The 19,872-nt window shown below is 33.1% G+C and overlaps 1 protein-coding gene across 1 annotated transcript; it reads right to left on the bottom strand.

The window, feature by feature from the left end:
- Positions 1-646: 646 nt before the first annotated feature.
- On the bottom strand, positions 647-19,434 carry LOC120147334 (G-box-binding factor 4-like). Its single transcript, XM_039160736.1, is given in 7 exon segments — positions 647-900; positions 6,057-6,114; positions 6,606-6,633; positions 7,899-7,972; positions 8,068-8,176; positions 8,178-8,508; positions 19,380-19,434. Coding segments are annotated over 7 exon segments (909 nt in total).
- Between the last annotated feature and the right edge of the window lie 438 nt (positions 19,435-19,872).

Here is a 19,872-nt window from a genome sequence, read left to right as displayed (position 1 = left end):
TTGCTGTTGATGGGTTCCTGATGGTCACCGTCGAATTTTTGGTTGCTTTCTGTAAAAAAACTAAGGGAGAAGACGTATAGCTTCATGTAAAAATAAAGAAGAAACAACATCTATTTTTCTGTCTTTTCTGCGAAAATGGGTACATAACCCCCAATACATTGCTTTCTAAACAAAATCCAATGGGGAGTAGAAGCCCTGTCCTTTTTCTTTTCGAATGGAAAGGATAAGAACCCCTATCCCTTTTCGTTTACAATTGCTTTCCCAATGGTTGATTTCCCTTAAACTGTTTTTTGTGTTCTACCCTCTTTTCTTTTTTATTAAAGAACCGAACCCCCCTTTCTTTTCGTTCTTGATCACTGTCCTTTTATGGTTGCCCGTCAATGATTTGGTGATGACTTTGATCGATGAAATCTAGATGTAGCAGGTTGAATCTGGATTATCCAGATTTATTTTGTTTTTTTAAATGTAGTGGTTGGCTCATTATTAATGATATTTTGTCCCCTCCACTTTGCTGTTGTCCCCTCCACTTTGCTTTTTGTTGATGGAATTTTATTTTTGCAGGGTGTGGGCGACTGGGTGTTGTGGAGCAGGGTATGGGCTCACTCGTGGGGTGTAGGAATTGGCAAGACCAATGTAGCTCAATCAATTAGCTGTTGGAATCTTTATTGGGGCATGGCATCTGAAACACTTGGTTAACATGAGAGGCATGGGTGAAGCGCGGGGGTGCAGGAGCAACAGAGTATGGGCGTTGCTCGGGCGTGCTGGCCTCATGTAGGAGCTGAAACTGGCACGAGTATGGGTCTGCAACCGGGTCCGGGTCTGATTGCTGTTGATTTTCTGGGCTCCGGAATTTGTTGTAATCTGAGTTTGTAAATTGGGCCCAACCTGGGTTGTTGTAACCTGTAAAAAAACAGTATATTAATAATAATCATAATATATTATTATAATAATAATATTAATAATATTTAGGACGAAAAAAACAAGTGTCAACAAAGTGTAATATATTTATAAAATTATTTATATCAATATTTATTCGAATATAATTATTATATTATTTTTAAAATTTAATAAATATTATATTTATATTAGACATTAAACATTTAATTAAAAATTTTAATTGAGAATAAAATTTATAATTTATAATTTAATGATTCACCAAATAGTTTGCACCATAAACGTTTCATGTTAGATGAATAAGAAATTCAAGTTACAAAATCTAATATGCCTTATAGGTTTGGGTCAAATTGTCATCCATAAATGATAGTGTAATTTGAAACATTCAAGGTTTTGAAATTGAATTTGAACTTAAATGATAAGATTGAAAAATAAAATATATTTTTTCTAAGAATAATACATTAATAACTTTATATATATTTGATTGAACTCATACTTAACTCAACCTGAATTGACCCGAACCGAAATTGATCAATCTGATATTTACTCGAGCCGAAAATTAAATGATCCAATATTGACCCGACCCAAAATCAACTGATATGATATTGACTCGATCTGAAAACTAACCAATCCGACTGATCTGATTTTAACTTGACTCGATACCTGACCTAACACGACTTACCATATAACCGAATAAAAATGGAACCTAAAATATCCTGGCCTGGCCCAGACATGAATCAAATCAAGTCTCAAACCAAAATAACTCAATCCAAAACGACCCGACCCGAATTCGATTCGAATAACCTGTTTATCACCTCTAAATATATGTGGAAATTATTTTTAAAATATGGATTAAATCCGAAGCAATACAGCTAACCATAGATGTCAATACTCACAAATACCAGAACAAGTCAACTCCAGTAGTTTGTTTTTGAATATTCAGCATCAGTTTATAATAATGGTCTAGCTTTCATAATAATTTTGTTTTTACAAAATCCCAAATCATTAAATTCATATCTTTAAAATTGAAATCAGATATTTCCAATTTTAAATTGATTTTTTAATTTATCTAAACAAAATTTTAAATTAAAAAAATAAGGGTTCAAACATTTTTAATCAAGTGTATACAACTTGAGTATTTATTGTTCAGCTCTGATGTTCTTCCATGACTGTCTATCTTATGAAGGAAGTTTGGTCAAAGTCCCAAATGGCAGCAAAGCAATTTATAGAGATCAAATATTGGTAAAAGTGTTAGGAGTGGAAGCCGAATATCTTACCAAAATTGGAGATTTTACTAAACAATGTCTTGATTTTTGAGTAAAGTACAAAAATAATCCTATGACTATAAGCTACTACTTTGTTGAGTTCCCCAATTATTGAAAGTTAAAAATTAGTCATCCGACTATAAGGTAATGTTCAGTTGAGTTTTTCTACTATTATAAATTATAAAATGATTATCTGACTATTCATATGCTTCAAACTCATCATTTTCCGTTAAACATTATTCTATTGACCTTTCTTTTTTTTTTTGGGAATTTTCATGAAGCTTTTTAAATCCTCCAAAAATATATCCAAATTTTAATCCCTAACAATAGACATGGTAAATTTGACTCTTACCCGATTACGCAAACCGATTTACTCAATTTGAGACTCGATATAGACTCAAACAGGATGACTTAAAATTGATCTGAAACCCGAAATGACCTGAATCGAATCGAAATCGACCTGAATCGAATCGAAATCGACCTGAATTTTTGTTGGACCGAAAGAAACTCGAACCGAAGTTAACCTGGACCAAAAGAAACCTGAACCAAAAACAACCCTAACCGAAAGTAACACAAACCGAAAAAACCCGAACTGAAAGCAACCTGAATTTAGTTTACCAATACCCGATCCGAACTAAACTTAAACCCGATTTTAACCCGATAATTGATTCTAAATGAATGGATATTTTATTTATTTTTTATTATTATCTAATTTTAGAAATTATAAATAGTAAAATGATCTATTTTTTATTTTATTTTTTATTATACTACTAGTTAAATACTACTTCTAGTAATAGTTTAATGGTTCAATATAATATTTTCTCAGTTAAAAGACAATTTCTATGTTTGATGAAATAACTTCTAGCTCCAAATATGAACTGTGACAATATATATTCATATAAAATTCTTGATTTTAGAGATTTATGGATTCAATTGATTAAAACTAAAACTTCTAACTCTGCATTTGCGATGTGATACTATATACTCATACAAAATTCTTAAATTATAAGTAATAAAGAAAAACATCAAACATTATGACGATAAAGTGCAATAATGATTGATCTAAAAATCTAAAGGTTAACCTGAAAATCTAAAGGCTGACCCAAATCAAAACCAATCTGAATTGAACCGAAAATCTAATGGTTGACCTGAACCGAAGGCAACTTATCCGATATTGACCCGACCCGAATCCAACCGATTTGTTATTAACCCAATCCAAAAATCAATCGATTCAATTTTGATTCGACCTGAAACCGGACTTAAACTAAATTTTCATATACCCAAACCAAATCTAATCCGACTCAAATCGAATCTAAACAGAAGTAATCTAGACCCGAAATGATGTAACCCGAACCCCATCCGAATGACCGATTGTAACCTATATCTAACAATAATATGTGCATTATTTGCCTTCTATATGACGTTTAATTCTTTTTTCAATTACAAATATAAAGGGTATTGTAATCACCATTTTTGGCCATGCCCTGCTACCACATCATGCCGTGCCATCTTCAACGTTAACAACTGCTGCACCAAATGCCATGCTACAAAACAATCCTTATCAGTCACTGTCACCAACTACTCCTGCCCCAAGCCATCCCGTGCAGTCATGCCTCCCAACAACCCTGCCATCACAAGCTCACCAACCACCATCAACTCCAATCACCCTAAAACACTACTAGAAAAACCCCCTTTAATGACGCGCATTGTACGTCATCTATGGGTGCAGATGACACACATATGCACGTCATTGAAGCCACCGATATAAATCTTAGATGACACACAATTGTGTGTCATAAATCTATGACTCGCATTTATGACACGCATTTATGACGCGTATTGTGCGTCATTGAAGCTCCCATCATAAATGAAGATGGCACACATTTGTGTGTCATAAATTTATGACTTACATTTACGACTTACATTGTGTGGCATTGAAGCACATGTCACTAAAAAAAGATGACACACATTCGTGTGTCGTGATTGTATGCCGTAAATTATATATATGTATATATATATATTGTAGATTGACAAATAATCAAACTAAATCGCATTTAATGCTTCATAATACTAAATATATATATATCATATTATATATAAGCAATCCATTTGCATACAATATATTAACATTAAGTTATCAAAAATATTGTAATCGTATGTCGATACAAAATATCACGACATGTTAAAGTTTGCCACATAAGATACCCATTCTTTGCGAATATCATCAATGTCATCATCCGTGTATTCTTCCTTCCCATCGCCAACCTAAGTAAAAAATATGAAATAAGTATATAATTTATACTTATTTAAAGTGAAGTATATAACTATCAAAGAGTACTAAAATGACCAATTTTACATATGCATTCTTTGAAGCATATGTAAAAATAAATTTTACACATTTAATTAGTAAAACTTCCCATATAAATTATATACATTATCACGGCACGAATTCACAGTTTTCAGTCTTGCTAACAAGTACTTGCATTAATTTGTTTAGAATATAATCCTACTTCAAGTCCATATGATAGTTGTATGACTAATGTGTATGTATGATATGACAGATGTGTATTAGAAAAGTTTGCTTACATTCTTATTGACCAACACTTCGAGTCCATATGATACTAAAATGTGTATGTATGATGTGATAGTTGTATGTCAAAGGATTAAAGCTCATAATATCAAACAAGATGATCCTATCATTTTTGAAAGTTTGATGTTTGTTTATTCAACTTGCATTGAATGACGCTGAGCAGTTTATGAACTTAAAAAATAATTATATAATGGCATATATCCTAAAGGCTAATGCGCTGATTTTGGTGAGTATTTCAACTTATTCTGCACTGTTTGCTTAAAATTACTCTATGAACCAATCACAACTCCATGTGGGCATACTTTGGGTGATTTTGACCCGTTTGCTTTTTAACTAAAGACATTGAATCAGGAGATGCTGCAAATGAGAGTTTGGATTATGAGAAAGAGTGGTCTTTGGTGTTTGAGGAGCAAAGAAAGAAAATAATACAACTATGGAATGAATGCAACATACCATTACATCATAGGACCTATTTTTTCTTACTTATCATAGGTGATCCATCAGATTCTGTGTATATTGAGGTGGAGCTATTGTTCATAATAGTTTATAGTAATTGATGGCATGATGAAGACGTTTTATGATTTTCTCTTTTGCATTGTTCATAATACTTTATAGTAATTGATGGCATGATGAAGTCTTATTTGTAGTTGACTGTTTTTTTGTTGTTGCAACTACTTACTTATGGGAGAAGAATCCAGTTTACTGAATTATTTGCCAGAATTGATGCAGTTGATGCTGCCACCATCAAACGTGTAGCCAACAGATTCATATTTGACCAGGTTTGCTAGAACTAATATGATTCTTGTTATTAATTCAACAAGGGAGAACCCAAGGGTTCTTAATATTTACTTGATTTTATTTTTCGTGGGGTTTTATTTTAATCATGATAATAAGATTATTGCAAGTATGGAAATAAATAAAGTAGTTTGAAATAAGAAAACATATATATACTAACTTGGTGCTATAACAATAAGTAGAAAATAAATAAAGTAGGAATGTTCACAGGAACTTACCATTTTATCAACAACAATCTGGACATTCGGGTCATAACCTCATTTTTTCATTTGTCTTGCCTTTTTCCACAACAATGCTCTATCAATACCGTCTTCCTCCTTTCCCGTTTCTTGTATCTAAATTAATAACAACAATGAATTAACATAAACAGATGCATATCTAAACTATTCAATTAATTTACTACATACAATCTCAAGAGTTAGTCCAGCATATCCTTTTCTACTCAACCGATGACTGTATCTATGATGTCCACACATTTTTTAGCTTTCCTACTTGTTTCCTGCATTAGAAACATTGTAGCAGACGCGCTGGTCTTCGCTGTTCCACAACTGGAACCACCTTCTCCATGAGCTGCAGTAAAAATCAACATGATGAGAAACTCTTTTAGGAACTTGATAGGCACATCTTATTAGAGTATGCTCTGTTGTCCATAATTACATTTCTCACTTAGGTATTGTTTAAGAACTAACACAACTACTAAAGCCAAGTTATCTATAAGTGTTAAAATACAAACTACGTATCAGATATTACAATGAAAGAATCATAATATTCCTCAACCAAAAATAATTACACTTATCTAGATATTTAAATCAAATTGTGTTACTTGTTGGAAAAGGAAAAAGGACACATTAATAGTTCTTTAACTTCCTATTAACAACGTAATCCTATATATTTAGTGCATTAGGTTATTCTTAAAACCTTCCCACTTTAATTTCTTACTAATACAAACGGTTCCAACTACACTTAAGATCAAACTATTTCTTTATTTTGACCAATCCCATTGAATCAGTTTAACCATTAATCTAACACTTAATGCTCTGATAAAAGCAGAGATTTATAACCTGCTTAAATCTTTCCTTAGTTCTCTCAGTCTGCAAGTAAAACAAATGCAGTTAGAGATGAAAGCATACGCAATAAAATCTAGTGAAGTGAAAGACGTTACAATGCATTAACAAGGAAATTAGAATGAGAAAATAGAAAAGCATAACAATAAATAAATTGTGAGCATTAGCTTACTCTACAAGATAGTACTATAATTTATAATATTGTAACTAAGAAACAAAGGATAATAAGAAAACCTAAATTTAAGCTGCAAGGAATTGAGGCCCAGGAAATGAAAACAGAAACATACATGAAATAAAATGGGTAAAGTTAAAACTTAGTTCCTTCCAAGCAACTGACTTAACACCTCATGCATGAGATGCATAATAAGGGAGAGAAGTGTTTTGCCCTGGGTAAAATATGATTTATGTAATGTGCATAAGGGCAAGAAATATCATGCATTGAATAATTTTTTCATTTTTAAGTGTGGTATATGCATGCATGTTCATTCGGATGCAAGTGTGCTTCTGCTTGAATAATTGCAACAATGGAAAATCCAGGGAATTCACATTCAAGCTATATCCACCAAGAATTAAAGCCAACTGTACATGGATACATATATTTAGGTGAAGCTAGTCATATTAAGTTCTTGAAAATGCAAGGCTTCTAAATTTGAGTGCATAAAGCAGTGTAGGATGCACCCATATACCTATGGCCTAAGGGACCATAGTATATAAAAACAACACATAGAAAATAAAGAATATTTTCTATAGAAAACATGAAACTGAAAGATGTGAATTGATAAGTGAAAGAACACCACAAAACGAGATTATAGCTTACAAGTAGCTTGGGAACTTTTATGGTGAATAATCACTAGCCCAATACAACAAAGACTATGGACATGATAGGCAAGGAAATTATGGTAGAGTCCAAGAGAATATTGTGAAACTTATTGTTGGAAGATGCATCAAGCCAGTTAAACACAGTAACGCTAAAAAAGTAGCAAGTATTATTATTATCAACATTTGGAAATTTCGGAATAAAAGTTGACCAAAACAGGAGCTCCTAGATTTCAAACAAAATCCTTTCAGAGGCAGCTAAAGAAAACGTCTCTTCTAGAGGAAGTCATTGTAACTACATTGAGGACAAGAGACACACTATGTGTCTGAGATAAAAGAAACTTTCCGCCTTTAGCAAGTAATTAATGAGGAAATTAACCATTCCGATCATTATCTGAAATCATAAATTCATAAGATGAAAGGTGATAAAAGTTGAGAAAAAAATTCAATACCTTTTCTTTTTGATAAGAAAATTCATTTTCTTTCAAATGCCACTCGTTCTCCTCTTCCAGTTTTACGGCTAATGATTCCAATTCAACTTGGTATGCCTGCAATTATGATAAAAAAAACACCAAATTTTTCAAAAGAAACAATCCATTAAAGTTGACACAATTCAATCAAAAGAACTAAACCAATTGTATACATGTTTCCTTTCCCGGGACCGGGCAGCAAATTCCCTGATCTTAATTATCCTTATCTGCCGCTGTTGTGCTGCTTTATCCAACGGCTCCACTAAAACCCCTCTTCCCTCTCCCTCAACCACCTCCACTCCCATTAACTTCCATCCCGTTCCCAAACCCAACAATTGACCCCTCCATCTTATCCAATATCTGAAACGCACCCCCTCCCACTGGATCGATCGGGTACACTCCACCATTCAACCTATTCGCATGCAACTTAACCTCCTCCTTTTCCTCCATAGCACCAGACTTCACCAAGAAATCCTCCAAAGTCACCATCTCGTTCGGCGCCTCCTCTTTCATCGTGATCTCTTTCCTCTCGCCCGATACAATTTTCCTCCAAACCTCGTCCACACTTCTCACAACATTGTTATTAAAATCCGCTAAAGCTTGAACCTCAGAAGCTTCGAAATTATCCGCGGCAACATTCAAAAGAAGATTAAAATTATGGGGGGAAATTAAAAGATGACTTTTAGAGATGACACACAATGAAAAATGTACTCCGTGTTTTGCTAAATTTTTTGGATTATGACTATTAAATATGACACACATTATTGTAAGTCATAAATCGTTCAGATTTTAAGAAACATGACATTTTTTTATGACACACATTTTTTGCAAGTCATAAATTAGCGTGTGTCATCGTTCGTGTGTCATTAAAGGTATATTTTCTTGTAGTGAAATCAACAAAAAGCAACAAGCAAATGCAATTTTTATTATTTATTTTTTATGATAGATTGTAACAGGTATATAACCCAAAATGAAAAACAGATTGAAGAAAATAAAAAAAAACGAGGGAGGATCCAAAAAAACCCAATAGCAAAAACCATTCGAACCAAAAAGGGAAAAATAAAAAAAAAATAAAAAGATAAGGAGCTTCCCTTTTGACTGGCGGACATCCAGAGAGGTTGGGGCCTTTGTTCAAAAATATGAACGGTGAGACGAAAGAGGAGGCTTCCATGAACAACATACCTCGACGGAAGCTTCATCAGACCACAGACTTAGCGACGGCGGTAGGTAGACCCTTCGGTTCTCTTTGTTAGATATAGGCTTTTGAGGTCAGTTTTAGGAAAATAGCTTTGGTTTTAGGTTTTGGAGAGTGAGGGGGCCTTTTTAGGCCGTTGCTCCAAACGTCAACTGTCGTGCTCGACCGTTGGAGGTTCCATTGGGTGGCGGTTGTTCGTGATTTGGGCAGAGAGTTTAGAACTCTCTCTCATTTTATTTTTTTGGGAAGATGTAACAAAAATGAAGTATGGGATTTTTAAAACCCTTAGTTAGGCTTATATATTAACCCCAAACGATGCTATTTTTAGAAAGGTGAGAAATATTTGCGCCCTTTTTGGGATATCCGTGCGTCAAGTGCTTTCCTTTCGTAATTCTCCCATTCTGGTCACTAAGTGGAATTTGTTTTCTCTTGATTCAAGCCTTAAACTTTTATGCATATGCATTTTAGTCACTTTTTCTCATGATTACATTGTGGTCAAATATCTTTTCTTAATGGATAATTTTATGATTATTCTATTTTAGTCACTGAATAGAATTTTAGAATGATGTAGTTTGAACCTGTAATTTCCGCAAGTTCATATTTTTATCCCCTTTTATGTGTTGTAGCATTTATGTTGATTTTTGACTCTATTCATAGTTTTTGATCTAGTGTTTAAAGCTTGAGGGGTTTTGTTGCTTGTTTGATCCTCATTGTCATGTTTGTCTTATGATTTAGTCCTTGTAATTATTGCATGACTTGGTTTCTGGTTTATTTTCATTTTTATCATGTATCTTTTGTTTTAATACATTTTAATCCTTATATGTTAGTTTACTTTTTCGTTAGCTCATATTTTATTTTATTTTTTTTGACATTTTAAATATATTTTGACTCGTATTTTTTAAGAACACTTATCGTAGAATAGGTGTGAAGAGAACTACTCGATTGAAGTAGTGCGATTTAAGACAACATTCGAATGAAAAAGTGAACTTGAAATAAATCGACTTTATTTTATAAAAATAATTGTTCCATTTTTTTATTTTTATTTTTCAATTTAAATAATGTCAATGCATTTTTAAAATGGTATGTTATGTTATCTCATGAAACTACCGACATTTAATTTATATTCGATTTGTTCTTTTTGACAACATTGAGGAGGGGACATTTCTCGTATAAAGGAGAAATATATGGGATAGCCTTCCCATTGGAGGATGCGCAAATCCCGTGATTTCTTATCAAATTAAGAAGTGTATCCTAATAAATAAATCGAAATAAGTTAATTAATATTTAATAAAAGGATCACACTTTAAATATTGATTCAAATTTTTTAATTTCCAGCATGACAACATACAATCGATTAGGTACCAATTTTTGGGCGTTGTGGGGGTGCTAACCCTTCCTTACGCATAATCGACTCTGGAATCTTTAAAAACGAATCTTTGATAACGCAGACCAATTTTTATCTTAAAAATGTTTTTTCTTAAAATTGTTTTAAAAGGCCTTTTTTGGTAATCGTTCTACCTAGCCCAATGGTCGATGGTGAATCCCAAATCAATTTAATCAAAATAAACACAAAATTTTAATTTTTCCAAATAAGTCATAATTTAGGGTTTTCATCGAAATCTTATTCGTTCGTCAAAAAAGACGTTACGATAACTTGGCGACTCTATTGGGGACACATTAGAGAGTCAAGCTATAAGTTGCTTATACATTGTCATAGTGGTGGAAATTATGAGTTCGAGTCTATAGTTAGTTTATGATTCTTTTATTGAAATTTTACATTACTATACATTTTTTATGTAAATAGTTGTACTAATGTTTAAATTCATGTTTACAGCTTCACCAAAATTTCTCTCGAAAGTTTTTCTTTTATTTTTATTATTTTATTTGGTCAATGGTTTGTGTGTTCCTCCTCACACACCTCACGTGAATTCGTATTACATAAGCTCTATAACGGAGCTTCTTCCCAAGTAAGTAGGGGTGAACGCTTTGCTCTCGTAAGAATTTATTTTTTGCATGAGATTTAGCAAATAACCTCTGGGGTACACATACCTTATACCTTCGTAGGAATTTATTCCTCGTATAGATATAGGGAAGTGAATCCCCTCAAATTGAACTCAACCCGTTTAAGCCTATGATGGGTGAGGATTGAGGGTTTGGAAGCCCAAGAGGGCACCAACAACAAGGACAATTCGAGTACCTTTTCCTATTAGAGTCGAAACCATACATATAGTGAACCATAGAGTGGTAACCCTAGGTAGAGTCATACAAAACTGTTGAAATCATTTTGATTTTTCGATATAACAAATCAAGTGTTAATGAATTTTAAGATTTTATATTGAATTTTCAATTATATTCGATTAAATTATTCGAATATTAAAATATTACTCCAAGGATTTCAAAGATCAATTTCAATCCTTACTAAAGTGTAAAATTTTGTTTTAAACTTAGAATATTTTTGAAACAAGTTTACAAAGTATTTCAAACCAAAATCGAGCCAAAAATCAATTTTATGAAGGGATGTACCGATGCACACTTTTTTGTATCGATGCACACCCTATTTCGAATTCATTAAGTGTACCGATACACAGACCATGCATCGATGCACTCCAGGCTCTTTTGAAACATCGAATGTAATTAGTGTACCGATGCACCCCTAGTGTACTGATGCACTAAGTCTTATAATGGTCAAAATATTTGAATTTTACACATAATGTACCGATACACTATCCTTGTGTACCGATGCACACACGCTCCCAACTGTTTTATTTAATTATTTTCACACAATAACGACTCTATTGACTCCACCAATGATCCCCAGCGTTCAGAAGTGATCCAAGGTGTATTTAAACAAGTTTAGGAGCCATTGATCAACAACAAGAAACAAGAATTAAGAGAGAATCAAAGAGAAAGAATCAAACCTCAAGTTTGAGCATTTTCAAGCCTATGTCATTCAATATTAATTTTTTCTTTCAAGAACACTTATTGTGCTCAATTGTATTATTCTTGAGTGTTCTTTCTTTGTTATAGAATTGTGCAAACATCTTACCTTGTGAGGTTTTTCTGTAAGTTTGCGAAATTTGTATTGTTCTCTTTGGGAGAGAGTGTTCTCAAGAATTTGAGGTATAATTCTTGAGGGAGTTGTAAGGTTAATCTTTGTCCTCAAAAGAAAGAGAAATTAGTGAATTTGTGGAAAATACTTAGTGTGGATAGCTAAGGTAGTGGACGTAGACTTTGGTTGAGAAAGTCGAACCACTCTAAATTGCTGTGCAAATATTTTCTATTTTCTGCAAAAGCTTCCACCGAAATTTTTATTGCCAATTCACCCCCTCTTGGTCGATTTGTCAATCGATTAACTCAACAATTGGTATCAGAACCTCCCTTATTTTATGGTTTAATCGTCTCTTGAGTCGATTTGGGAAGAGTTACATCGATATTCAAAGTCATCAATGGCCTCCACATCAAACTCCGAATTTGGTCTTGATTAAATGCCCGTCAATAATCCTCCTTTCTTCAATGGATCTAAATATGCCTATTGGAAGAATAAAATGAGGTACTTCATTCAATCAAGTGACATGGGAGCATGTAACATCATAAAAGATGGATACATCATACATTCCACTCATTCAAGAACGTGGAGTGAAGGAGAGACAAGAATGTTCCAGCTCAACTCAAAGGCTATTCATATCATCTTCTATGCTCTTGGACCGGATAAATACGGAAGAGTCTCATCTTGTACAACCGCCAAAGAAATATGGGATAAACTACAAGTCACACATGAAGGTACATACGAGGTAAAAGAATCTAAAATTAGTCTTCTAACTCATAGCTATGAAAATTTCAGGATGAAACCAAATGAAGACATCAAAGCTATGAATGATAGATTTTCTGTGATTGTCAACGGTCTCAAATCATATGGAGAGATCATTCCAAACGAGAAGCTTGTAAGGAAGTTAGTTTACTCTCTTCCAAAGGCTTGCCAATCAAAGAAGACGACAATCATCTTGGCTAAGAACTTAAAGTCCTTAACCCTTGAAGAGCTAATCGGTTCCCTCTTCACTCAAGAAATGATGCTTTAAGATGAGGTAGACCTCAAGAAGATTGACGATACACTGAAGGAGAAGGAGAAAAAGAAGAACATAGGAGTTGCTCTCAAATCCACAAAAGATGAGAGTGATTCGGATGAAGATGACGATGACAAGGAAATGGCATTATTTGCCAAATGGTTCAGAAAGTTGATGAAGCCCAACCGAGGAAGAAAAATCAAACGAAATGAAGGCTTCAAGAATGAACCGAATGAGAAAGACCCTATCATTTGCTACGAATGCAAAAAGTCGGGGCTTGTCAAATACGATTGCCCTCAATTGAAGAAAAAGGGTCAATCCAGGAAGAAACACAAGGCACGCGTGGCTACATGGAGCGATGATAAAGCCTCCGATGAAGAGGAACAAGAAGTAGCAAACTTGTGTTTGATGGCCATCGAGGAAAATTTTAAGGTAACCTCTAACTCATTTGATTCAGATGATTTTATCTTATGATGAGTTATTAGAGGATTATAATGGGTTGGCTACGGATTATAAGACTTTATTTTCAAAATACAAAAATAATATTTCAAAATTGAAAAACGAAAATAGTCTTATGTCCAAAACAAACAATGATCTTGAAAGTAAGATTAAAGAATTGCAAATCAAAATTGAAGATTTAAAAAAGAAAAATACTGATTTGCATAACTTACTTTCAAAAGTTCATGATGATCATCAAAAAGAAATTGATGATCTTAAATCTTCTTTTAATAAAGTTGGAACAAAAAGTTTTGAAAAAGGTGAAAATTCAAAATCCAACTATATTAAAAAGAGCTTTAGAAACTACAATCATAGAGGTCCCCAGAGAACCTAAAATGAAAAAATTGTTAGAAGTATATGGGTTCCTATAGGACTCATTACTACTAAAGATAAGGATATCCTACACAAATGGATACCCAAGGGGACTAGAATTTTAGAAACTAATGCATATGGACCCAAAAAACTTTGGGTACCAAAAATCAAAAATTAATTTATGTTTGTAGGAAAAAAGAGCATTGCTATAAGGCACGGGAAACAAATTAAAACTCATGGTACCTTGATAGTGGATGCTCAAGACACATGACCGGAGACAAGAGTCGGTTCATAGAGCTTAACGACAAAAATGGAGGATAGGTGACTTTTGGTGATAATTCAAAAGGTCACATTGAAGGTATAGGTACTATAAGTAATACCTCTTCCATACAAATTAAAAATGTTTTATATGTGAATGGATTAAAGCATAATCTATTGAGTATTAGTCAATTATGAGATAATGGATACAATGTCTTGTTTGAAACTAATGGTTGTAAAGTAATTGACATTGCATCTAATCAGATTATGCTTATTGGTCATAGAATATGAAACATATACATGGTGCATTTAGACTCTATTGATATGACTAATTTATGCCTAGTTGCCAAGGATGAACATGATAGTTGGTTATGGCATAGGAGACTAGGACATGCTAGCATGAGTGTTTTGCAACGATTAATTCAAGGAGATTTAGTAAGAGGGTTGCCTAAACTGAAATTTGATAATGATAAAATTTGTGATGCTTGTGCTAAAGGAAAACAAAAGCGAGTTTCTTTTAAATCCATTAATGATGTATCCACTAGTAGAGCATTACAATTGATCCATATAGATCTTTTTGGGTCAATTAGGACTGTTAGCTTGGGTGGAAAACAATATTGTTTTGTCTTGGTAAATGATTATTCTAGATATACTTGGGTTCTATTTTTAAGTACTAAAGATGAATCATTAGAAAAATTCATCACGTTTTCAAAAGTAATCCAAAACGAAAAAGGTTACTCCATAGCTAGTGTTAGGAGTGATCATGATACTGAATTTGAAAATCTTGGATTTACTGATTTTTGTAATTCTAATGGTATTAACCATAATTTTTCAGCACCTAGAACCCCTCAACAAAATGGAGTTGTTGAGAGGAAAAATCGAACTTTAGAAGAAATGGTTAGAACCATGCTTTGTGAAAAGAATTTGCCAAAATATTTTTGGGCGGAAGCCACAAATATCACTTGTTATATTATAAACTGAGTAATGATTAGGTCAATTTTAAAGAAAACTCCATATGAACTTTTCAAAAATAAAAAGCCTAACATTAGTTATTTTCATCCTTTTGGATGTAAATGTTTTGTTTTAAACAACGGTAAAGACAATCTTGGAAAATTTGATGCTAAAAGTAATGAATGAATTTTTCTGGGTTATTCCTTAAATTCTAAAGCTTATCGGGTATTTAATAAAAGAACTTTAGTTGTAGAAGAGTCTATACATGTTGTTTTCGATGATAATCCCCTTCTGAGGAAGGATTCTTGTGTTAATGATAATGTAGGTATTGTAAATGCAAATGACGTTGGAGAACCATCATTAAAGGAAGAAACGAAAGATGAGGAAACTCATGATCCCCTAGAGAATCCAATCATTGAAGAAACGGAAGTATCTTACCAAGAGAGTACAACTATGTCAAGGATGGTGAAATAATAGGTGATCCATCCAAAGGGGTAACAACTCGATTTTCTCTTAGAAATATATGTAACTATGTTGCATTTATTTCATGCATAGAGCCTAAGAACATCAAAGAAGCATTATATGATGAACATTGGATTATGTCTATGCAAGAAGAGTTAAATCAATTTGAGAGAAGTAAAGTATGTACATTAGTTGAAAGGCCTACTAATAAATCTATTGTAGGTACTAGATGGGTATTTAGGAATAAGCTTGATGAAAGTGGTAATATAGTGAGAAACAAGGCTAGACTTGTTGCTCAAGGCTATACTAAAGAAAAAGGCTTAGACTATGATGAAACATATGCTCTCGTAGCTAGGATGGAAGCAATAAGAATGTTATTAGCATTTGCATGTTTCAACAAATTTAAATTATATCAAATGAATGTTAAAAGTGCATTTTTAAATGGTTTTATAAAAGAAGAAGTGTATGTGGAACAACCTCCAGGTTTTGAAGATTCAAAATTTCCAGATCATGTTTTTAAATTGACTAAATCACTTTATGGTTTAAAGCAAGCTCCTAGAGCTTGGTATGAAAGATTGTCAAACTTTTTAATTGAAAAAGGTTTTTCAAAAGGGAAGGTTGACACTACATTTTTTTTTAAAGAGAAAAGGTAAAGATTTATTAGTAGTTCAAATTTATGTTGATGATATAATATTTGGTTATACTAATTATGTAATTTGCCAAGAATTTTCAAAGCTAATGCAAGGTGAATTCGAGATGAGCATGATGGGGGAGCTCTCGTATTTCTTGGGACTCCAAATCAAGTAAATAAAAGATGACATCTTCATCAATCAAGCAAAATACGTCAAGGATATGCTGAAGAAGTTTGGATTGGAAAATGGGAAACCTTACGCCACTCCAATGAGCTCTTCTACAAAGCTTGACAAAGATGAAGGAGGTAAATGTGTGGATGTTAAATTATATAGGTCAATGATTGGTTTGTTGCTTTATCTAACCGCAAGTAGACCGAACATTATGATTAGTGTTTGTTAATGTGCTAGATTTCAATCATGCCCTAAGGAATCACATTTACTAGCTGTTTAGAGGATCTTTAGATACCTTAAGGACACTCCTATTTTAGGACTTTGGTATCCTAGAGACTCTAGCTTTAGCTTGCATGCCTTCTCAAATGCGGATTTGGAGGATGCAAAATAGATAAGAAAAACACCTCCGGTATTTGTCAATTCCTAGGAAATATGTTGATTTCTTGGTTTTCAAAGAAACAAAATTGTGTTGCATTATCTACCACTGAAGCAGAATACATTTCAGCTGATAGTTGTTGTGCACAAGTTTTATGGATAAAACAACAACTTTTAGATTATGAAATTGAAGTAGGTACCATACCTATCAAGTGTGACAACACTAGTGCTATTTGTCTCATTAAAAATCCCATCCAACACTCTAGAACTAAGCACATTGAAATTAGACATCACTTCATTAGAGACCATGTCGCTAAGGAAGATGTAGTTCTAGAATTTTTTGACACTTTGCACCAATTAGCGGATATTTTTACAAAACCTTTAGATAAAGAAAGATTTTGGACACTTAGAAGAGAATTATGTTTAACGGACCTATCTTCACTTAATGTTTAAAATAATTTTAGCACTTTTAAATTAGAATTTGAAAAATGCTTATAAAAATAACACTTTTGATTGCATTCTTTGCTATTAGTTAGGTGAAGTTTATGATTCTTAGTGAAAATTAATATTATGTTCAAATAAAATTTTAAATATAGATTTGATTGATTGAACATTGTTAATTTTCGATTTATGAGTTGCCAATACCACTAGAGCTAATTAATTTAGCATTTTAAAGTGTTTAAAAGGGATTTTTTACATTTTTGTGCTTAATGCATAGATACACTAGAGAGTGTACCGATGCATCCCTTGAATGTGCATCGATACATCGTGAAGATGCACCGATGCATTCCTTGAATGTGCATCAATGCACTTTGTTGTGCATCGATACACCCGTCGGGTTTTGGGTATTAAATCCCTAAAATTTTTCATTCTTTCAAAACCCCAAAACAAAACTCTCTCACACCGTACGCCCCTCTCTCTTACCATAATCTCAAAATCGCTCAAAATCAGCGTTTTAAAGTCGGAATCCTCTTGCATTTCAACTCCAAATCCTGCTACTATCATTTATTCATGCAAAACATCTGTAGAAAACATTTTGTTATTTCGATATAACAAATTAAGTTAAATGAATTTTAATATTTTCCAAATGATTTTCTAAGTATATTCGATATAATTATTCGAATATCAAAACATTACTCCAAATATTTCAAAAATCATTTTTAATCCTTACTTAAGTGTAAAATTAAGTTTTAATCTTAAAACATTTTCAAAATAATCTTTCAAAGTATTTCGAACCATTTCAAAGCCAAAAATTCCAGATTGCTCATAGGGAACCGATTCCCCAAGGGGGTACCGATTCCCCCTGAATGGTTCGGCTCTGAGATTTCCAGAATGCTCGGAGGGAACCGATTCCCCCATAGGGGGTACCGATTCCCCCTTATTCAACGGTCAAAATATTTGAATTTTACACTTAGGGAACCGATTCCCTATGAGAGGGTACCGATTCCCCCCACGCTCCAAGTATTTTTAATAAATGTTTTCACACTTAAACGGCTATATTATCTTCATTAATCATCCCTAACGTTCAGAAGTGATTCAAGGTGTATTTAAGCAAGCTTAGAAGCCATTGATCAAAAGCAAGAAACATCAAGCAACTAGAATCAAGAGAGAATCAAAGAGAAAGCATCAAACCTCAGTTTGAGCATTTCAAACCTATTTTCATTCAATATTCATTTTGCTTTCAAGAACACATATTGTGCTCAATTGTATTCATCTTTGAGTGTTCTTTTCTTTGTTCTAGAATTGTGCAAACAATCTACCTTGTGAGGATTTCCTTGTAAGTTTGCAAATTTGTATTGTTCTCTTTGGGAGAGAGTTTTCTCGAGAATTTGGGGTATAATTCTTGAGGGTTTGTAAGGTTACTCTTTGTCCTCAAAAGAAAGACAAATTAATGAATTTGTGGAAAATCCTTAGTGTGGATAGCTAAGGTAGTGGACGTAGACTTTGATTGAGAAAGTCGAACCACTCTAAATCACTGTGCAAATCTTTTCAATTTTCTGCAAAAGCTTCCACCGAAATTTTAATTGCCAATTCACCCCCCTCTTGGCCGATTCCGTCGATCGATTAACTCAACAACATCACTACATTCCACTCCATCTGAATTTTTCAAGGTAATATTTCAAAAACTGTTGTTTTATTGATTTTTGAACATAGAACTAGTTTTAATTAGTTCTAGGTTGAAATAAGTATCGGGCATTGATCATATAATGTTTAGAAAATATATGTTACAATCAATTTTATCAAAAACACACAATTTTTCAAAAAAATTTAAATTTTTGAAATAAAAAAATGTTTTTGATTTTAAAATTGATGTTTTTGATTTAATTATGTTGTTTGAAAACTACATATTAGTTTTCAAACATTGTTTTCAAAATTATTTTCAAACATTGTCCATTAGGATTCGGTTTAGAGAACCTTGAATATTGCGGGCTCTTATTGAGTTTTGGGATTGATTATATTGCATACATGTGTTTCAAATTTTTAGGTTATCTTACTCATTCTGATTTCCTTAACCATCTCTAATCCTAAACGCCCTAGGACTTCATCGAGTCGTTCGAGTCAAAACTGACCTCCTATTCCTTCACCCAATCCAAATCTAAATCCGAACGATCCAAATATGACCATTCTAAACTCTTGTTTTAATATACCCGGTTGTCGTAGAGAAGAACTCTACCATAGGTACCATAATTATTTTGAGTCATATAAAATCTGGGAAGAGCGTATTCCCTCAATTCAAGCTATTGTTGATATAAATTTTCCATATCTTCCAACTCTTAGGTCCTGGAAATTTGATAAACTTTTTCACCTTAAACCGATTGTTTATCATCAATTAGATCGCATTTTCTATTCTAATGCGGTATGTGTCCAAAATGAGCTACGAACCGCAACCTTAGGAATTCGATCCTATCTTTTAGAACAATTCATTTATATTGACAATGACACAATCGCTACCCAATTTGGACTAGATAACAATGGTTTAGATAATGAGAAAGAGATTGTGGCAACTCCCTATAAATCTAAGGGTAGTCTTAATACCATACGAACTCATCACGAGCAATTCCT

Source organism: Hibiscus syriacus, unplaced genomic scaffold, assembly GCF_006381635.1.
Source record: "Hibiscus syriacus cultivar Baekdansim isolate YM2019G1 unplaced genomic scaffold, ASM638163v2 tig00002511_pilon, whole genome shotgun sequence".
In the NCBI taxonomy this organism is placed as follows: domain Eukaryota; kingdom Viridiplantae; phylum Streptophyta; class Magnoliopsida; order Malvales; family Malvaceae; genus Hibiscus; species Hibiscus syriacus.
Note: the sequence above shows the minus strand (reverse complement) of the source record. Positions and strands in the feature narration are given on the sequence as shown.